At 37.1% G+C, this 19,985-nt stretch overlaps 1 protein-coding gene across 1 annotated transcript in view; it reads right to left on the bottom strand.

Moving 5' to 3' along the window:
* Nucleotides 1–8,494, bottom strand: part of PI15 (peptidase inhibitor 15) — a 31,657-nt gene extending 23,163 nt beyond the window's left edge. The window contains exons 1-2 of the mRNA XM_060610753.3: nucleotides 8,329–8,494; nucleotides 7,464–7,768 (exon numbers count right to left, since the gene is read on the bottom strand). Of these exons, the coding sequence (XP_060466736.1) occupies nucleotides 7,464–7,736 (273 nt within the window). The 5' untranslated portion in view covers nucleotides 7,737–7,768; nucleotides 8,329–8,494. The remainder of the gene's footprint in view (nucleotides 1–7,463; nucleotides 7,769–8,328) is intronic.
* Nucleotides 8,495–19,985: the final 11,491 nt, after the last annotated feature.

Raw genomic sequence — 19,985 nt, 5'->3', positions numbered from 1 at the left:
TAGTCCATGTTGATTACCAAAGCATATTCCTATCCAAACATTTTTATAGGAAGAATGTTCCCTCCCATATACTAGCTACCTTTTTCAATCGTTATAGATGCATACCTTGGAAAATAAATCTGCAGCCACTTCATAACTACCTGAAATCTGATTTTGATTTTGAGTTCTCCAAAATCCAGAGAAACCCTGTTGTCCTGGTAAAAAACAGAGGTAACCCTCTTCACTGCTTCATCATATACATCTTCAATCTCTCCCATAATGTAAATAACTTACTTCTATTGATTTGATCTCTAAATTCACTTTGTCATATCCCTATGGGCTTAAATGTCAGTGTTCAGTTATCTCTTATCCAGACTATTAGAACAGCCTCTGAACTATGCACCCTGCCTTTACTTCTGCCTTTTCTTTCTTTTTTTTTTTTTTTTAATTTTTTTTTTTAACGTTTATTTATTTTTGAGACAGAGAGAGAGAGACAGAGCATGAATGGGGGAGGGGCAGAGAGAGAAGGAGACACAATCAGAAGCAGGCTCCAGGCTCTGAGCCATCAGCCCAGAGCCCCACGCGGGGCTCGAACTCACGGACCGCGAGATCGTGACCTGAGCTGAAGTCGGACGCTTAACCGACTGAGCCACCCAGGCGCCCCACTTCTGCCTTTTCTAATCCCTTCCTCACCTTGTAGCCAGAAAGACCTTTATGAAATGCAAATTAAGTATATAACTTCCCTGACTAAAACCTTCAATAACTTCCCTTGATTTTAAAATAAAACTAAACAAGTTTTTGCATGCCTTTTCCAGCCTTATCAAACACCACTTTTTCTTTTATACACTATATCCAAGCAACATTGAATATTTATCCTTGCCTTCGGTGTACCATTTACCTTCTTAGAGCACCTTACCGCACCTACCACACCTTCTTTGCCTCTATACCTCGAGTCCAAGTCAGGGCAAAATATGTCTCATGTAATCCCAAAGCACCCTGTATTTTTTCTACTTCAGTACTCAAGTCGCTACTTTTCCACTCACTTGTCTGCTCACAGCTCTTCCTATAAAAGAGTGTCTCTTTGCTCCCCATTGAATCTCCTAGCACAGTGCCAGCACATGAGTAAATAAATACTGTGGAATGAGTGATTGAATAATGAATGACTCTTGCCCATCAGATCACCATAGCCATGCATTCTTTACATTGGGTGCCCAGAAAATGTTAAAAGTTGTTCATGAAGTGTGTTAACATTTACATTTGCACTTTAGAGGCTGTCTTTAAAATGGTTGCAAAGAAAATGTTCTTAACCTTCAGCTGACTCCATACATGAATAGCTGAACATTCATATATAAGTAACACGAAGTAAGTAGTATTAAGCAACATGCACCTTGGAAGAAAATTCCTACAAAATGTGCCCAGTGTCGATTGGAAGCCAAGACACTTAAAAGGCTCTACATCTACGAGAACAGGAATGTGGCATTCCAAATGTGCTGGAGAAATGCCTTCCTGTCAGCAGTCTTTCTCAGTTCACCACTGGCTGGCAACGGGTCTCAGGAGGCTTTCTAGTAGTCATAAAAGCAGTCATTGAAAAGATTTAGGTTAGACACATCAAATTTCTCATGTTTATAACAAGAAAATTGAGTTATCCTTCCCAAGTGAGAGGAAATGCACCATCTGGGACAATATATGGTTTCATTTAAAAAAAAAAAAAAAAGACATGGATAGACATAAGTGTTTGGTCAACTATTGAATAAAGAAAAAATAAGGAGTTTAACATTATCTCCATTCTCTTCCCATGAAGCCCAAATGAACAAAATCAGCATTTTTCATCATTCCTGAGTCATAAATTATTGTGGGCAAATAGTTTATTGGCTGTTTCAAGGATGGATTAATCTATTCTCCATTCATTCATTGCAGTTATGCTTTCTGATACTTTACTACCTGCTGTGACTTGGTAACTAGTATTTTTCTCTTTTCCAGAAAAGTCTAGGAAGCCTTATTCTCTTAGCTCTGCAGATATTTACAGACACCAAACAAATGAAATGGCCCATATTATCAACATAGTGAAATTATATTACACTTTTTCAGCTTTAAGTTGTTCAGTACATATCCATCATTGTCTTTTCACTGTCCCTCACCTGCCTTGCCATCACTGTATACTGTCTATGAAGACTGCTATCTCAGGCACCGTGCTTCAGTTAGCTGTTCATACCTGTCGCTCTGCAGGTGCAGGTGTCTGACTTCTCCTCACCTGGCCTAAAGGGATGGCACTCCTAACCCAGTGGTTGCCTATTCCCCAGTCAACTTCACTGGCAGTCTAAACTCCATCAACTGCTAGGGCCATCTTTCTAAAATGCACCTCTGACCCTGCTCCAAGACCTCTATAGTCTCTCTAATTACTTTTGTATGAAGAAATGATCAGTCTCTTCTCAAACTCCTCAAAAGTATGGCTAACACATTATACTCTTTTGTTCCTGGTGATTTTGTTCATGTGTTACTTTACCTACTATAACAGCCAAGCCTGCCCCTTCCTGAGCATCTATCTCAAATGTTCCTCCCTCAAGGAGCCTTTTCATGATTTTGCCAACAGGGATTATCACTTCTTTCTTTGATTTCTCCATGGTATTTTTCTGTACCTCATTTATTACATCAATCTTATGCAGTAGCGTATTACACTGAATTATATACTTAGTGTTTTCTTTCCTGTGTTTTTTTTTTTTTATGGTTTTGTTTATATTTTAAAGACAAAGATTCTGTTATCAGTGGATCTTATCCTCTCATGGAGGGACCTTATCATTTTTAAAATCAATTTGTTCAATTGACTTGAATTCAAGGAATATCTTACAAATTTTACTCCATGTGTGAGTCTTGCAATTTCATTCTTTTAGGGATAATTCTTATTCTAAGAAACTAGTGTGGTTTGTGGTTTAGAGTCATGGTTTAAGCTGCCCTTAGAAGAATGAAAAACAGCTGGTGTCCAAGGAGCTCTGGAAATTGGTCAATAAACTAATTGTGGAACAGAGGCCAAGAGTAAAGAAGTTTGACTTGCATATCTTAAGCCCTATCAATATTTTTTTAAAAAAAAGATACTATGTTTAGAAAATAAAATTTTTCAATATGTGTTTTTTTTACTAAAATCTGGCCAAATATCCAAAGAAAATATTATACAACTATAACATGAACGTCAACACTCAGAGTTCAAATTGCTTCCACTTTGTCAAGGGTACACTGATATAACCAAGTACTTAAAAGATGATAAAATCATTTAATTTTAAGGGGCTTTTTTAAAATTTAGAAAAACCTTTTATTTAAACTTCAGGTGCATGTGATAAAATATCATATGTGATGAGAATACTTTCATTAAAATATGTAATACCAAAATTGATGCTACTTATAAACATGTAACAATTCATAGACATTTCAACTAAAGTCATCAAATAAATGTTGATCACTGCTATACTCAAGAATTTGCTTAAAACATGGAGATATGAAGTTGAATAAACATGGCCTGAAAGCTTAAAACTAGAAAGTTTGCAAGATCTATACAAATAAGCGTAGACTGAGTTCAATTTTGATGACAGCAGAATAACAGACATGAATGGTTATTTAAAGAAGTTAAAAGAAGGAGAAATCAAATATAGTTGTGAGGGATATATATATATATATATATATATATATATATATATATATATATATGACACAGCATTCTAAGACTTGAAGGGCAGAGCTGTAAATCATGGAATAACCTAAGGAGGAGACATAGGGAGAGAGGCAGCATGGGAAAAAGGTTCAGAGAGAAAAGTTGTGGGTAAAAGGGACCCAAATCAGGCCACACAGTTAAAGAAAGCCCTGGGCTGGGGCACCTGTGTGGCTTAGTTGGGTAAGTGTCTGACTCTGGATTTTGACTCAGGTCATGATCTCACGGTTGGTGAGTTTGAGCCCTGGGTTGGGCTCCCCACTGGCAGTGTGGAACCTGCTTGGGATTCTCTCTTTCTCTCTCTCTCTCTCTCTCTCTCTTTCTCTCTCTCTCTCCTCACAGTCCTTCCCCATCTTGCACATATGCGCACTCTCTCTCCCAAAGTAAATAAAAAAGAAAAGAAAAACACCTGAGCTGAATACCCTCTTCTATGAGGCTCCCATGGCTGCTATCACTCACTGATGAGGATAATCTGAAGACACAGTTGGTGGTCCTAGTGAGCTAAGAATCCTAAATTTTTGAGGTACCTAGTAGAGGTTAGGAACTAAGCTCACTTTCAGACTGCTCACAATCTAAATCAACGTTGAACATGTTAAAATGAAGGTAGTGGTGTTAAATTGAGATCTGTATTTTTCACCTGGCCCAGAGATTAGTCACTTAACAGTTTCTGCTCCCAACTCCAAGCTGCCAATTACATTGTACTTCCCTCAATGTTTCTCTGAGTCTTCACAAGGGATCCACATGAATTATTTCAATGGTTCAATTTAATCAAACCATCCTTCTAACCCACAATTTCATTAAATTGAGCACATTTTTTTTTCTAACTGAACTAATCAATTTTGTCCTACCTCAGGGCCTTCTCCTTGGCTCTTCCTTCCACCTGGGAGGCTCTTCCCTCACCTATCAGTGTGCCTGACTCCTTCCAGCCCATCCCTGGCCACCCTATTCAATTTCACAACCTGCCTACAACCTGCTTTATTTCTCTCCTCAAACTTATCACCTTTTAATGTACCATATAGTTTATTTATTTATCTTCTTTTTTCTCTGGTTTTCCACCCAGGGGAACCAGATGCATTTTATTCATGAATGTACCCCAGTGTTTACAATAGTGCCTGACATAGAATAAATGCTCAATAAATATTACCTGAATAAATACATGGGCAAATGAAGTGCATGCAGTATTTACATGACAATTTGAGACAGTCATTTTATTTTATAGGATTTACTGTGCTAATTACTGCTTCTCATTAACTTGACTAAGTGAAAGAGGATTTATAAAGCATCCATCTACTGATACAACCAGCACTGTATCTGGGTCTTACAAAATAAATCATATCATAGCTCCCATATTAGAGAAATTTTAATAGAAAAGAATATGCATATTATAGGATTTCAGGTGGTATTTTTAAAGGAGGAAAGATATTCTTACACCTCTAGGAGTTTCCCCCAATGGAACATAAAAACCTAGCAAATGAAAAGAGGCTTCCTAACACAGGCATCAGCTTTGAAATTACACAGATTTAAATTCTAACTCTATTAATACCATTCACTATCAATACCACCTTGGCCTACTCATTAACTTTTCTAGGTCGAAGTGATTTTATTTGTAAAAATAAAGATCACAATCTTAACCTCATAGGGAGAATGTGAGCTATCAAATGAGATCATCTACAAAAACAATTAGCCAACTCGTTGGCATGTAGAAAAAAAAATAAACGCATTCGGAATGAATTAATTCTTGACCAGTGGGGGAAAATATAACCAGAAAAATATGGCTTTTTTCAACCATTTATACTGTGTTGTACCCCAATGTTACTCATGATGAGCCCTCTGCCTTCACTATCATTAAAATAGTGAATTGTATTATATATTGGTTGGTTATTATCTATATTATTATTTTTTTATTCAAAAGTTTTTAATGTTTATTTGTTTTTGAGAGAGAAAGAGAGAGACAGAGCATGAGTAGAGGAGGGGGACAGAGAGGGAGACACAGAATCAGAGGCAGGCTCCAGGCTCTGAGCTGTCAGCACACAGCCCGACGTGGGGCTCGAACTCAAGAATCATGAGACCATGACCTGAGCCGAAGTTAGAAGCTTAACTGACTGAGCTACACAGGTGCCCTGGTTATTATCTACATGATTATTCCCATTTTAAAAATAAGGAAATTGAGTCTCACACACATTGTGTAACTTGCAGGAGGTCACAAAGTAGGCAGCAGAGTTAGGGTTTGAACTCAGAGGATCTTGCCTCTAAAGCACTTCAGTGGCCTTGGCCCTACTTTGGTCTGCATAGCCATGTGATTGGCAGAGGAAATCTTTCCTAAACTCACAGTCTACGTACTAAGCTTTTCTGATCTCACGTAGAATCTCATGCACATTGCTCTCACAATTTATGCTAAATAAAAAAAACTTATTTGTTCTTTTTGCTACATCGGTGTATCACCTTCTAGAAAGTGCTAATGTTTATTGAAGTGTATTTCGCTCTAGGCTCTGGTCTAATTGCTCAACCCCTCAACTCATACCTTCCTGATAACAACCCAAAGTGGCAGATACTACATGTATCCTCATATTAAAGGTGATGAAAATGCAATAACAAATTCATGCATGTTATATTTCAGGACTGAGGTGTGAACCTAAGCATTTAGATTCCAAAGCCCATATTCTTAGTCATGAGACTATATTGCCATTCATACACCAGAACTGATTATATCCTCTTTTCCTCTTCCTTTAAAAAATCCTAAGAAACTGCATTTTCAGGGAGTCTAAATTGTACTTCTATGAACTATGACTCTCTTATATTTGGCAAGTCTTTATTTTTCCTGTAACTGACATCTACAATTAGTCAAACTTAAAAAGCTTGTTTAAATAAAAGGTGAATTTAGAGTCTGATAGAAATACTAAATTTTTGGGTGAGCACTTATAAAAGGTTTTTTGTGGTACCACCCCCACCCTCGACCCCAACTGAGAAATACCAGACTGGTGATCTTCATTGCCTTAAACAGTCTCCAAGCTGTGCTCTCAGAAGGTGCTGAACTTTAAACCATAACCTTGCATAATTCGAAACAAAAAATAAAGTAACTTTAAAGAGACATCTATCCTTTCAATACCAACTCAAGGGTTTTGTCTTGTTTTTTTACTTCCTAAGCAGGATGATTTAAACACAGCGTGCCTATTTTTAAAAGAGCAAAAAATGTGTCCATGGCAAGTTGGAACAGTGTGCAAGTGTGCTGGCTTCACTGTTATCTGAACAACAAGGCACTAAATCACAAAGAGGAAAAAGTCAGCATGTTCTCTGAAAATACAAATAGATCTGTGTCAGGAAGAGCTTTGTCCAAGAAAGGGAAAAGACACCTACCCAGAGGACAAATCATGGACACAAAACCTGTAATTTAAAAAAGTTAGTTTCAAGAAATGTTTGAGCTTATAAATATGATTGTTAGATAAACAAAGCACAGAAAAATCCCATGTGAGTCTTCTTCAAAAAGTGTACCTTTCAAATGTGGTCAGTCAACATACCCCGCTCTTTATCTTTGTTTCTTATATAAGACCTGATTCATTAGTGGTTATGGGACTCACAAAAGAAAATGAGAACTGCCCCCCCCCCCCCACCTACCTCCTTTAATTCCATGATGGAACAAAACTTAAGCTTACTATGCACATAAGAACCTAAGTTAAAATGTGTACAGGGCTCCATATCCCTTTACACATAACCACTGTTTAGATTCTTCAACGAACAATCGAAATACAGCGTCCTCACCCAGAACTTAAAGGAAACAAACTCCTCTTACCATATATTCCATGTTCGCAGCTGGTGGGAACACTTTCCCCCGAACTTGATTATGGTAATCAAGAATGGCGATCATGTCATTCTGCGAAATGTAGCGCTTCCGCCTGGCTTTAGGGATATCCGCAGAATCTAGTTGTGCTTTTAGTGCTGCTTCAATATCAGTGAAATTATTGGTTGGCGGGGATGAGTCAGTGGAATTGAGTAAGACGACTGCACTTGCTTCACAGAGAAGGGAGAACAGGAGTGCGCTGCTGACTGCAGAGATTGCTATCATTTTGAGGGGTGGAGAAGAGGCCACCGAGTTTGCTTTAAAGCAGAAAGGTAGAGTTAGGGTCTATGAAAAGAAAAAAAAAAGGGGGGGGGGGGTCCAGTGGGTATGAATTTACAAAGCCATCACTTGGGAGCATTTATTTGATTTTCTCTGAAAAATTCAAACAAATGTTGAACTCAAGCCTAGGAAACAACCTATATAGTAGTCGTTATACATTTTACTTGGTGTTATGAGTCAGATACCTAAGAGAAACTGCCTATAGCTAGAGAAAAATAAACAGTGTGACTACAAACCCTACAATGAATGTGAACCGCTTGCCCCAAATGCCTGTACCACATAATGCATTACTGCACATATTCAGAGGGAACTCTTTAGGAATTGAGATTACTCTTGAGAGTGAGAAGGAAAAATGCATCACAGTTAACAACAGAGAATGTGCTGATAATGTGTCCCAGACATATATGGACACCAAGTGATAGAATACATACCAAAAAGTTATAATAAGCCAATCTCATTTCTAAAAAATAAAAATAAAAATGTGAGCTAGTATAAAATCAATGCATGCAAAATAAACTTGTCGAGCTAAAGAGCTTACCTCTGCACAATGCCAAAATGAATATATTGTTCTTCCAAAAATTTAAAGTTCTTTGCTAGGTTGTAGCATGAACTCTTGTAAGAGTGTGTCTTATTACAAACTCAGAGAGCAAAACTCTGCAAGGTTTGAATGCTGCTGGCTGCAGGAGCAGCTAACAGCTTTTATATGTCACAGTCTGCAACTTCCAGAAAGGGCAGTCTTTCTTAGGGTCTCTCCTAGCCAAAATCAAAGGGGAGGGGTTTGGGATAGAAAAAACAGTGATTGGGTGGCAACCTTTTTATGTGGGTGGTGAGGAAATTGAGTCACACCCACAGCTTACAAAGTAGAAACCATAAAAGACAAACCCCTTTTTCTCTGGGCTTCTACCTTTTCTGTGAGTGGTTAATTTTCCTCATTTAATGCTTTCTAGTTCCTGGTTCCCATAAAAAAGGAGAGAAAAAAAAATAAAAGAAGACTGAGTTCTTGAAAACAGAGACGGCTGAGTAACAAGCAGTACATTTTTTTTTAAAGACAGTAAATGACATGGGAGCTGAAAAGAGCAAGCTGATATTAAATCAAGAGATCAGCTCACATCATTAATCTGGGTGGCCACAAATATGATTCAAGAGGAATGCCAGGCAGATCAGTAGTAGCCAAACTATAGCATATGATATTAGGATAATAGATGCTCAAGTGGTTGTACTTTCTGTCTCCATGTGGCTTTATTCTTCCAGTGTATGTATTTATTCTCTCCCTTTGTTTTGTTTCACCCTCTCTCCCCTTTTTCTTTCCCCAAAGAGTGAGGCAGCAAATTGCCTGCCTTTTACCTGCCTTGTATATAATGCAAATAGAGAAGCTCCTAACAAAATGACAGCAGCCAAGATCACATCTGTTTCAGGTTTAAAAACATATAGTTGAAATCTAAGCAGAGTGGGGTTCAGCCTCTCAGGAAGCATACTGGAGGGCATAGCACAGAAGCAATGAAGAATTTAACAGCAGCAACTGGCTGACAACAGTTAGAAGAAGTTCCTTCTCAGAAAGATGGCATTGGAGCAAAAGCCGTGTCCAGCAAGACAGGTGCCAAGAATGTGAATATTAGGGCAATCTGCAATGGAAGGACCCTCAAAAATGCCATGTGTCATGGTATCACTAGTAAAATGTGGACGATTCATAGTCAGTGGCAACAGGAATCCTGGAAAATGCACACTATTCAGTTTAGGAACTTACTTAACCTGCACTGACTTGTCCAGTTTGCCAATGTGATTGTCTTCTGCATATTTCGGCAGGAAGAGTACTATGTGAATTTACAGTCATCAGAAATGATGGTCATGTGGTTAGAAACACACCGGACTGGGAGCCAAGTTTCCTGGGCTATATTCCCAGTTGGGTCTTCAGCAGTATGTGTGGCCTGATGCATATTGTTTAACTCTTCATTGGTGCAGCCAAAAATGGGAGGGAAAAGGTACATATCCTATGGCGAGATTGACGTCATCAAATTCCTGAAGAGAACAGTAAGGCATTTGAAGCCAGAAGTTTCTCTGAATTTCAAAGTACAGTGATGAGATGCAGTCTTAAATGTTAACATGTATCAAAGTTCAAGTTTCACTATATTTTAGCAAGTATTAAGCTCCTACCTAAAGTGAAGTCATTTTAGGAGAGCTTAAGGTGCAATACTGAAAGCTGTAAACAGAAATTAATTAACACTGTAGAATTGAAAAGGCAAGAATATATAAGCACAGGAGGTAAGCAGGAATAATAACAAAAATTAGAGTAGCTTGAGACAATGCATGTGGCTGCTCACAGTTACAAATATCCAACAAATGGAGCTGTCCAGCTAGTGTCTTACCCCTTCAGAAGGTACTCATGCATGGCACCTTGAATGAATCTCAAAGACACAGTGTTAAGGATTCCTGAACTAAATAGGAAGTTGGGCAACATACTCTCTGGGGCCATCCATTCAAAGATCCTAGGACTTTTGAGACTTTAGTGCTAGCACTGATTAACCTATACCTTTCAATATATCTCATATAGCTCTCCAGCATATATAGGACTAAAGGACTCTATTGCCCAAGGAGCAGATGAGCCTTTCTTCAGGATGGCTGAGCTGTTGCTTAGAATCTCATAAAAATCAACCATTGCCTTCAAGGTTACCTCTCTGTCATGTACACAAAAAGGTACTATCTCTTGAAGTTTGACTTGACAGGCTTCCATGGACATCAAAATGCATTCCTTAAGAAATGTGTCTGAACCATAAATGGGTTTTCTCTAAGAGGAAGTACAGGGATAGAGGAGGAGAAAGAGAGAGAAGGAATTTCTGAGTTGGACCTAAGTGGGAGATGACCTCTTAGAGTCCAATTACATGAGGACAGAGCTGATAGTTGCTCAATCCTGAGACCCTGAGGCATGTCGATGATTTCAGATGTCTTTCAACACACATGGATTATATTGTGGAATTTCAGACTATTAAGGAAACCCACAAGGCTATGGAACCATAAAAGAAAAGACCTGTGGGAGGAGAATTAGAAATTCTGCTTCCAAGCAGACGTTATTGCCAGGAGTATTTGAAATGCTTTGGAAGTAATTTTAATTTTAAAATACTTGCAAAATTAAGAGGCATACATCCAAGTTGCCAATAAGAGAACTATTAATGAACAACTAACAATGAGGTGGTTCTTTATGAGATCTCTTCTTGAAAAAGACCACTAACGTGTTGAGAGACCTTTAGGAGAATCCTTGCCAACAGCGACAGAAATGGAATGTAGCTACATTCCTGAAAAACACAAAAACACACATATAATGTATACAATTAGTAGCAATTTTTGTCTGTCTTGAAACCTGTGAGAAAATGATTGTGACTTTTGAAGTGAAGTAAGATACAAATATCCCAGAATGGCACACCTGCTTAATCAAAGGCACTCCGTGTGTGTCTATGTGTGTCTTTGTGTCTGTGTGTCTGTACAAATGTATGCGTGGCTTTGGTCTAAATCCTTTCTAATCAAAATTTGTTCTATGGACTAGTAACATAGATATCGCAGGGAGCCTTAAGAAATACAGAATTTCAGACCCTCATCTCCTGAATCAGATTGCATTTTATTAGGATTCTCTGATGATTCATATGCGTTTTAAAGGCTTGAGAAGTACTATCTAAATCACTTTTTTTTTCAGAGACCCAACTATATGCCTATTAAATAAGACATTGTAAAAATCCATTCATCTAGTAACGTGGGGAGAATCAAAGACAATATAGGTGTACACAAGTATCTTCGAAATGGGGAACACAAGTCAACTTCTACTTTCTAAGGAAGAAAGGTCACTGGGAAAGGTACCTGCATATAGTATCTCCCAAAGAAATTACTTAGTAGTGGTCAGAGCCTTTTAAGATTGTTATATAAACCTTATTTGTAATTTAATTCATATTAATTTATCACAGATGATTGAAACAATGGAATGCAGCATACATGAAAGTGCTTTGTAAATTGTGACATGCTATATAAATAGAAAGTATAATTGTATTCTGTCACCCCCAGGACAGAAGTCCAAGTCATCCTTTGTGCCTCACTCTTTCTCACCTTGCTTCATACATACACTAACTTTGTAAAACATGTGCATATATTTTTAATTGAGCATCATTGACACACAGTGTTACATTTGTTTCAGGTGTACAACTTAGTGATTTGACAGATTTATACATTTTTCTACATTCACCACAAGTGTAGTTACCATCTGTCCCATTACATTATCACTCTTACAATATCACTATATTCCTTAGCTGTGACTTTTATTCCCGTGATTTATTCATTCCATAACTAGAAGCCTGTATCTCCCACTCTCCATCACCCTTGGCCACCATCAGTTGTAGATTTTATCTCTGGAATATCTCACCAATCCACTCCCTTTTAAATATCATTTTTATGTCTACTTTTTTTCATTTCTCTACTGTTCAATTTTATTTCTTTAGTTAGTGGTTTTTATTTTAATACAGTTTAATTAACATTCAGTGTTATATTAGTTTCGGATGTACAATATAGTGTTTCAACACTTCCACACATCACCTGGTGATCATCATGACCGCAGGACTCCTTAGTCTCCACACCTGTTTAATCCACCCCCCTGCCCTCCTCACATCTGGTAATCACCAGTTTGTTCTCTATAGTTAAGAGTCTGTTTCTTGGTTTGTCTCTCCCTCTCTCTCTGTCTCTCTCTCTGTCTCTCTCTCTCCAAATCATTATTATGGTTTCTTAAAGTTAATCCCATTATCTTTTCCTAGGATTTTCCAGTGTCTCTCCTCTCATTCAGTAGGCACGTTGTTTTTGGTTACCTTCTTAAAAAGCAAATAGAATAATGTCACTCATGTACATGTAACTCTCTGTTGGCTGCCCACAGGCCATAGAGTCAAGTTCAATTGCTTTCACCTGCCTTGCAAGGGCCTTGAGAATATAAATCAATTTACTTTGTAAACCTTACTTGCTGAAACCATTCCTTTCTATTTCTGTACCCCAGCTTTATACCCCAACTACAATTTACCACTTTCATTTTCCTGTTAGAATCAATAAGTTCACAAGCCCATGCGTATTCATTATTTAGGTAGGGTAACAGCCTTCTTGTCTTGGATAATGAAATTATTACAGGTAATTTTATGTTATTATAAAAAGAGTTTAGTAAACAGTAAGAAAACATTGCATAAATTGTGTATTAACTTCTCTTTAATAAATTTTTTTCTTGCTTAATGACAAATCTCAATAACATTCTAGAGTCATCAATATTTAAAGATGTCTAGGTGATCTTTGCAAACTTTTTTCACCAATTTAACCATTAATAATTACTAATCAATCTAAAGTGTATTTGGGGGCAACTGATTAAGGGTGGAGGCTTTGTAAGAATGATAGAATTTTGGTGTTTAATATGTATGTCCATTTATAATGTCATAGAGGATCATGAATTTATTGGATTCAGAAAATGTGCAGAATAAACCTGCAAAATATTCTCAAAATTTGAGCTCTCTAAATAATACTATATATAGATATAATAATACCAAAATACTACATTTCTAAAATAGTTGATAAATTCTATAAAATATATATAGTTATAATTTATTTGTTATATTACATGGTATTGTGAAGCCAGATTCAAGTATCCGTATTTTAATTCACCATTATCTCTTTTTTTAATCTTTCTTACAAAAAGTGATTAGGAACTAAATGTATCATAATGATATTTGTGTGATTATTCCAACTTCTGTGTGTTTGTTTTTCTTCAAGTAAAACAAACAAAACCACACCCAAAACAAACAAAAAAAAACCTTTTAGATTTTCTGCACTTTAAAAGCATAAAAATTAACAATATTAAGTGTGACCAAATTTGAACTTTCTCATTGGAAATAGTTCTGAAAACCAAAGCAGCCTTTTAAGTTCCTGACAAAACTTGATTTTAAAATAAACAAATAGGGATGCCTGGGTGGCCCAGTCGATTAAGCATCTAACTCTTGGTTTTGGCTCAGGTCATGATCTCACAGTTCGTGAGATTGAACTATGTGTTCGGCTCCACACTGAGCATGGAACCGCTTGGGATTCTCTCTCTCTCTCTCTCTCTCTCTCTCTCTCTCTCTCTCTCTCTCTTCCTCTGCCCCTCCCCTGCTTTCATGCTCTCTCTCTTTCTCAAAATAAATAAACATTAAAAAATAAAATAAATAATACAAAATAATAAAGAAGAATTGTTAAATGAATATTTAATATAAGAGCAGAGCAAAATTGTTTCTTATTCATCTAAGATCTTCAAAATTTACCATTCATCCAAAAAAGGAGAAGCCATTAAAGAATTTGCTACAAATAAACAAAAGAATAATTAAAAGTATTAGATATGTACTCCAAGAAATAGGTTCTGCATGAGAATTAAAAAAAGGAAATTCTCATCATATTGGTGAAGGGAAGTATCAGAACACAAGCTTTATATAATCTGGAGAGCAACCAGTCTAGATTGGAAAAGAACCACAAAAAGCCCCAATAGAGAGTGTTTCCAAGGAAAAATAACTGAAATTGATGGGCTTTATAATACTTTTTAAACATGCTGAGAGTATGTTTGTAAAACACTGTAGGAGGAAAAAGAAGTATAATTATAGAATACTACATGCTGTACATAATCCTATGTACTATGGAATGCTGTTTATTTAAAAATTAATTTATTAATAAAAATTAATTTGGTCAACAGTGCAGATTAAATATGTTCACTGAGCTAATAAACACATGACAAAAGAAGAGATTTAGATAAAAGAGAAACCACACTGGGATTGATTCTGTTACAGGAGCTTCTAACTGACAAGAGCCTCTTATCTTAATAACTCAATGACTGCACTCCTAGAACAACCCTGCTGTTTTAGAGGGTCCTTGTCCACCTTTTTTGTCCTACTGAATTTGAGGCTATGCTTTCATCTTTCTATATAATTCATGGAGTAAATGAGGCCCTGAATGAACATATATGTAGCAGTTGCTACCGTGGATATTTCATGGTTCTGGATAAGGGGTGGGCTTTCACTCATCTCAGGGACTCTCTTAATGCTTTAAAACAAAGTGTATGGAACACCATGCTCTATGGTTTCTTTAAGGTCAGTAAAAGACAAAGGCGCTTTTTCAGTTTTCTGATCAATCCTTAAAACAGGCTCATGTCCCTTAGACATCCTTCAGAAATCTTGGGTAATAATCTCAAGACCAATGTGTCTGGTGGATAAAGGAGAATCTCATAGCTTAACTAGACTTTATAAATTTATGGACTTTGACAGCCCTGAAGGAGGACAAGCATGAAGGAACTCTTCAAACAGCTAGCGTGTTTGTGTTGGTGTCTGCGAAATAGCCAGCTGGAGACCTGTGTTATTTTCCACTAAGAGGCTTGTAGATACATCAAACTTTAATGGGTATGAAAGATTGTATAGTTAAATTTGTAAACATCTGGCTCCAGGAGATATACAAAAATCACAGTCATGGTGAATAGATAAAAGATATAGTTACGGTGGTAAATTCTGGCATGAAATATAAGTTATATCTGGTGAAACACGTGAAGAATCCAAAGTACTTTATAGGCAGATGGTTTGAGTTGGGGTATGTGTGTTGGTTATTTAGTGAAGGGAAAACGGACTCAGATGTTAGGATCATCCAGAAATTGTATGGTTATCCCACAGAGACAAAAAGCCCTCAAGTTCTATTCTAGTCAATAAAAAAAAACGTACATCTCCACCCCCTAATGTTTAGGAAGTTGATGCTAGAAACAAAGAACTGTACAATGACCCAAAGATAAGATATTTATTTTCCCTGTGCCAAGAATATATCAAAATAAAATCCAAGAGGTTCATGTTGTGGTCAAGTAGACTGAGAGATTTTAATGCACTTATTCATGGCATAATTTCAGACTTTTCCTATAGTGGGCATTCAAAAGATGTTTGTTAAATTTGATAAATAAACAAATGCAATATCAGCATGGCCTTTTCCTAATCCAAGACCTCAGCACACAGCCAGGAAAAACTTGGGCTTTCCAAAAGCCATCTGCACTCCAGCCAGAGTCATCAATTCTCTTTGGTCCTTTCACTCACTGTGAAGAAGGTCTGGATAAACTTTGTGGGAAAGTCTCATTAGCTGCCCAGTAAAAATTTAGAAATGAACATATGGGGTGGTTATATTAGGCTGTGTGGAGTCATTAGTCAGATTATGTATGGCAAAGTACTTCATTTGTCATTCACACAGAACATGATTAGAAACGTGCAGTTGGGCAGCTCTAGTGAAGGGTGACAGGAAAAGAATTAAATATGTACCATTTGAGACATTTGATAGTAACCTCCGACTATCTGGTAATCAACAGTTATGACAAATTATGCTGAGTAAAATTATACATAATGGGTTAATATTCCAAAAATGATAAGCTGAAATAGCTATTATTCTTCCCTCAAATTGTGTTCCCACAAAGCCTGCCTGCCACTATGGCTCCAAGGAAAGGAACAGGTTAATGATATATCAAGCATGAGGAGGCTAGCACATAAGAGAAGTATTTTATAGACAGAAAAGGAATAAAAAGAAAGCATTTCTTGTTCCAGAGAACAGAAGAAGGGAAACAGGCAGATAAGCACTACAGCTATAAATCCAGGTTGCAATCCTTGGAGATAAAGCATGGATGGCAAAAGGTAGATACTTCATACAGAGCAGGAGGCCAAACGTAGAAAGGCTTTGACTCACTTCTAATATGGGCTTTTACAAGGAAAGTACATTGCAGAGTGCCCCATACCAGTATGCCATTCCCACTGAATGGAGTAGTGGCATGGATAGAACGGCATATTTGCCAGAGAGAAGAGCAAATATGGTATATGGCAAATCTCCCTCTGATCACAAGTATCACAGAAAGCAATTTCCTGCATGTCCAGGGGTGGAGAGTTTGGGGAACATAAGAGGGACAACAAAGAATGAGGTAACCTTGTAACAGAGGCCGCAGGTGGAGATGTAAAACCCAAACCAAGAGTGTGAAAGAACAACCAGATTGAAATTCTGAGGACCAATGAGAGCTGAAATGAGAGCAAAACATCAAGGGAGGGACACTGGACTCCATTCTAAGTGATAGGCTCAAGTTTCACTATAATTTTAAGAGCAGATGTTAACATAAGGCCTAGCTACCAGGCAGTGCAGGGAACTTTGACACTAATTTGACTTTGACTAATTAGCATCCAGAGGACATAAAAACAGACACAGAATTAAAAAGCTCTATAGATTTCATCTACCCCCAGTGTCCTTGTGGCTAGAAGAATGGAGGAGAAACCCTGAATGGAGGAGAAACCCTGAACTAAGTAGTACTTACCCCAAAAAGATTGAATTAATCTGTGTGTCTGAAATTCCTCCTTTTGGCAAAATTAAGGATATATTTGCCCCTAAATCCGACAACCTAGCAGTGAGGGCTTTGGGAGAAGATTAGGGAAAAGAATAGAGCTAAATTGTTTTTGGAACAATCTTGCACTGTGATGTGTAAACTTTCAAATACTTTATAGATGTTTACATAGGGTTGTTTGGAGAACCTATCTGGATTGTCTAGATGTTATCTCTGGATTAAGCTAAATGTTAACAGAGAGCTACACTTTTGGACTACATTTCTTTCAGCCTGCTGCAATGATGCTTCACCTGACCTGAGCATTGGGACTATGTCTCAGGTGTAAGAATGCTAACTTCAAGAGGAATGGTGTCATCTCAGTAATTCCAGGGATATTGTGAAGTGTGTTGTCAGTCACATCATTTAGTGTTTCCACCAGAAGTCTCAGCATGAAAAATTTATTTCTTATACATAATAGGAAAAGCTTTATTTCTCCACCAGACTTTGTAAGTTTCTCCTTTATGTCCATTTCAAACCTTGTAATTGATTGTGTTTCCATTTCTGCTATGGTTAACAGAACCTGACAGTCCATTTCAGCGCCCATTGTTGACCCTAGGATTGTATATCTACATATTCATATGGTTTTATATTCCTGGTCTGTTTGTATTTTTGCCAGCCATCATTTTAAATTATTATCTTTATTTTATTTACTTTTCAAAGTTTTTAAATCTTTATTTATTTTTGAGAGAGAGAGAGACAGAGCGTGAGCAAGGGAGGAACAGAGAGAGAAGGAGACACAGAATTCGAAGCAGGCTCCAGGCTCTGAGTTGTCAGCACAGAGCCCAACATGGGCCTCGAACCCATGAACTGCCAGATCATGAGCTGAGCTGAAGTCAGACACTTAACCGATTGAGCCACCCTGGCACCCCACAAAGCTACATCTTTCTGAGGGCAAAGTCTGATCTCTTGGTTGCTATAGTATGCCATCATTTTGGAGGAAAGTGAGGTTTATATAAATAAATTATCAATTATTAAACAATTATGAATTGTTTACTCAATTTTTAATCCTCTGTTGAGCACTAAAGTTCACAACAGAAATAATAATAAGAAATCAATCACCCTGCATTCTTAGGGTCTTATATATGTTATGGGAAAATTGCAGAAGATAACTTGTAATTAAATACGTTCATGCATAACATCACTCATCATCAGAGAACTACAAATTAAAACTACAATGAGATATCACCTCATACCTGTCAGAGTGGCTAAAGTTACCAACATAGGAAACAACAGATGTTGGCAAGGATGCAGAGAAAGGAGAACCCTGTCCATGGGGATGCAAACTAGTGCAGCCACTCTGGAAAACAATATGGAGGTTCCTCAAAAAGTTAGAAATTGAACTACCACTGATAGAAATGACCCAGCAATTACAGTACTAGATATTTACCCAAAGGATACAAAAAATACTGATACTCAGGGGCACATGCACCAATGTTTATAGCAGCATTATGAACAATAGCCAAATTATGGAAACAGCCCAAGTGTCCATTGACTGATAAATGGATAAAGAAGATGTGATTTTATAGGTAGATAGATAGATATAGATATAGATATAGATAGATATAGATGTGGTTATTACTCACCCATAACAAGGAATGAAATCTTGCCATTTGCAATGACATGAATGGAGCTAGAGAGTATTATGCTAAATGAAATAAGTCAGAGAAAGACAAATACCATATGATTTCACTTATATATGGAATTTAAGAAATAAAACAAATGCACATAGGGGGAAAAAAGGAGAGAGAGGCAAACCATAAAACTGAACCTTATCTATAGAGAACAAACTGAGGGTTGTTGGAAGGGAGGTGGGCAGAGGGATGTGCTAAATGAGTACTGCGTATTAAGAAGGGCACTTGTTGTGATGAGCACTGGGTGTTGTATGTAAGTGATGAATCACTAAATTCTACACCTGAAACTAATATTACACTGTATGTTTACTAACTGGAATTCAAATAAAAATTTGAAACTAAAAATAAATAAATAAATAAGTTCATGTACTAAGTAATAGAAGAAAGTCATCCGGAAATATTTAAATGGAAGATAAATAGCCAATATCAGGTTAATTGGGGATTTCTTATCAAGGTATAAAAATTAAGCTGAATATAAAATATGGCTAAGAATAAAATTGATAGAGGTGAAGACAGAGCCTTCTACATAAGGGGATTAGGTAGAAATTAGGCACAGAGACAAAAATAACAGAGTAATTTTATGGGACAAAGTGATTATATGTAGCCAAAGAATAGGGTTTCATAAGTGGATCATTAATAAAAGTTTCAATCCTCAAAAGTTTTAAGCCTAGAAGCTTGGGCGGGGGTGTGGGGGGGAACACTCTTACTAACAATTTGGGAAGAAAATCCCATTTGAGTAATAAAAGGGGAAGCTTAATTTGCATGTGTTGAGTTTGAAATGATATCCACTTGGAAATATCAAGCTGTGGAGTTAGAGACACGGTACTGGGAATTGGGTAATGGTCAGGATTTATTATGTTGGGCCAGATGAGCACAGGACACAGAACATGCTTGCAGGTCAAGTTCTGTCCAGAAACCAATCAACACTAGAGAATTACTTAATATGTGAATAAGTAACTTATCTTAGTCCAGTCAAGGGAGCAGGTGTAAAGTTTGAGAAAGTTATATAAATGAGAAAAAGTAGTGGAGAAATCTAGGGGAAAACAAAGCAACACCAGAATGTACAATCTCTCATTTGAGGCCTAAGGTATATGTTTCTAGGTATGGATGCGTGGTTAGATAAGAGTGTGTGCATTTGGAAGTAAACAAAGACTA

This window comes from Panthera onca, chromosome F2 (assembly GCF_046562875.1).
Source record: "Panthera onca isolate mPanOnc1 chromosome F2, mPanOnc1 haplotype 2, whole genome shotgun sequence".
Taxonomy (NCBI): Eukaryota; Metazoa; Chordata; class Mammalia; order Carnivora; family Felidae; genus Panthera; species Panthera onca.
This window is presented reverse-complemented; position numbering and strand designations above follow the sequence as displayed.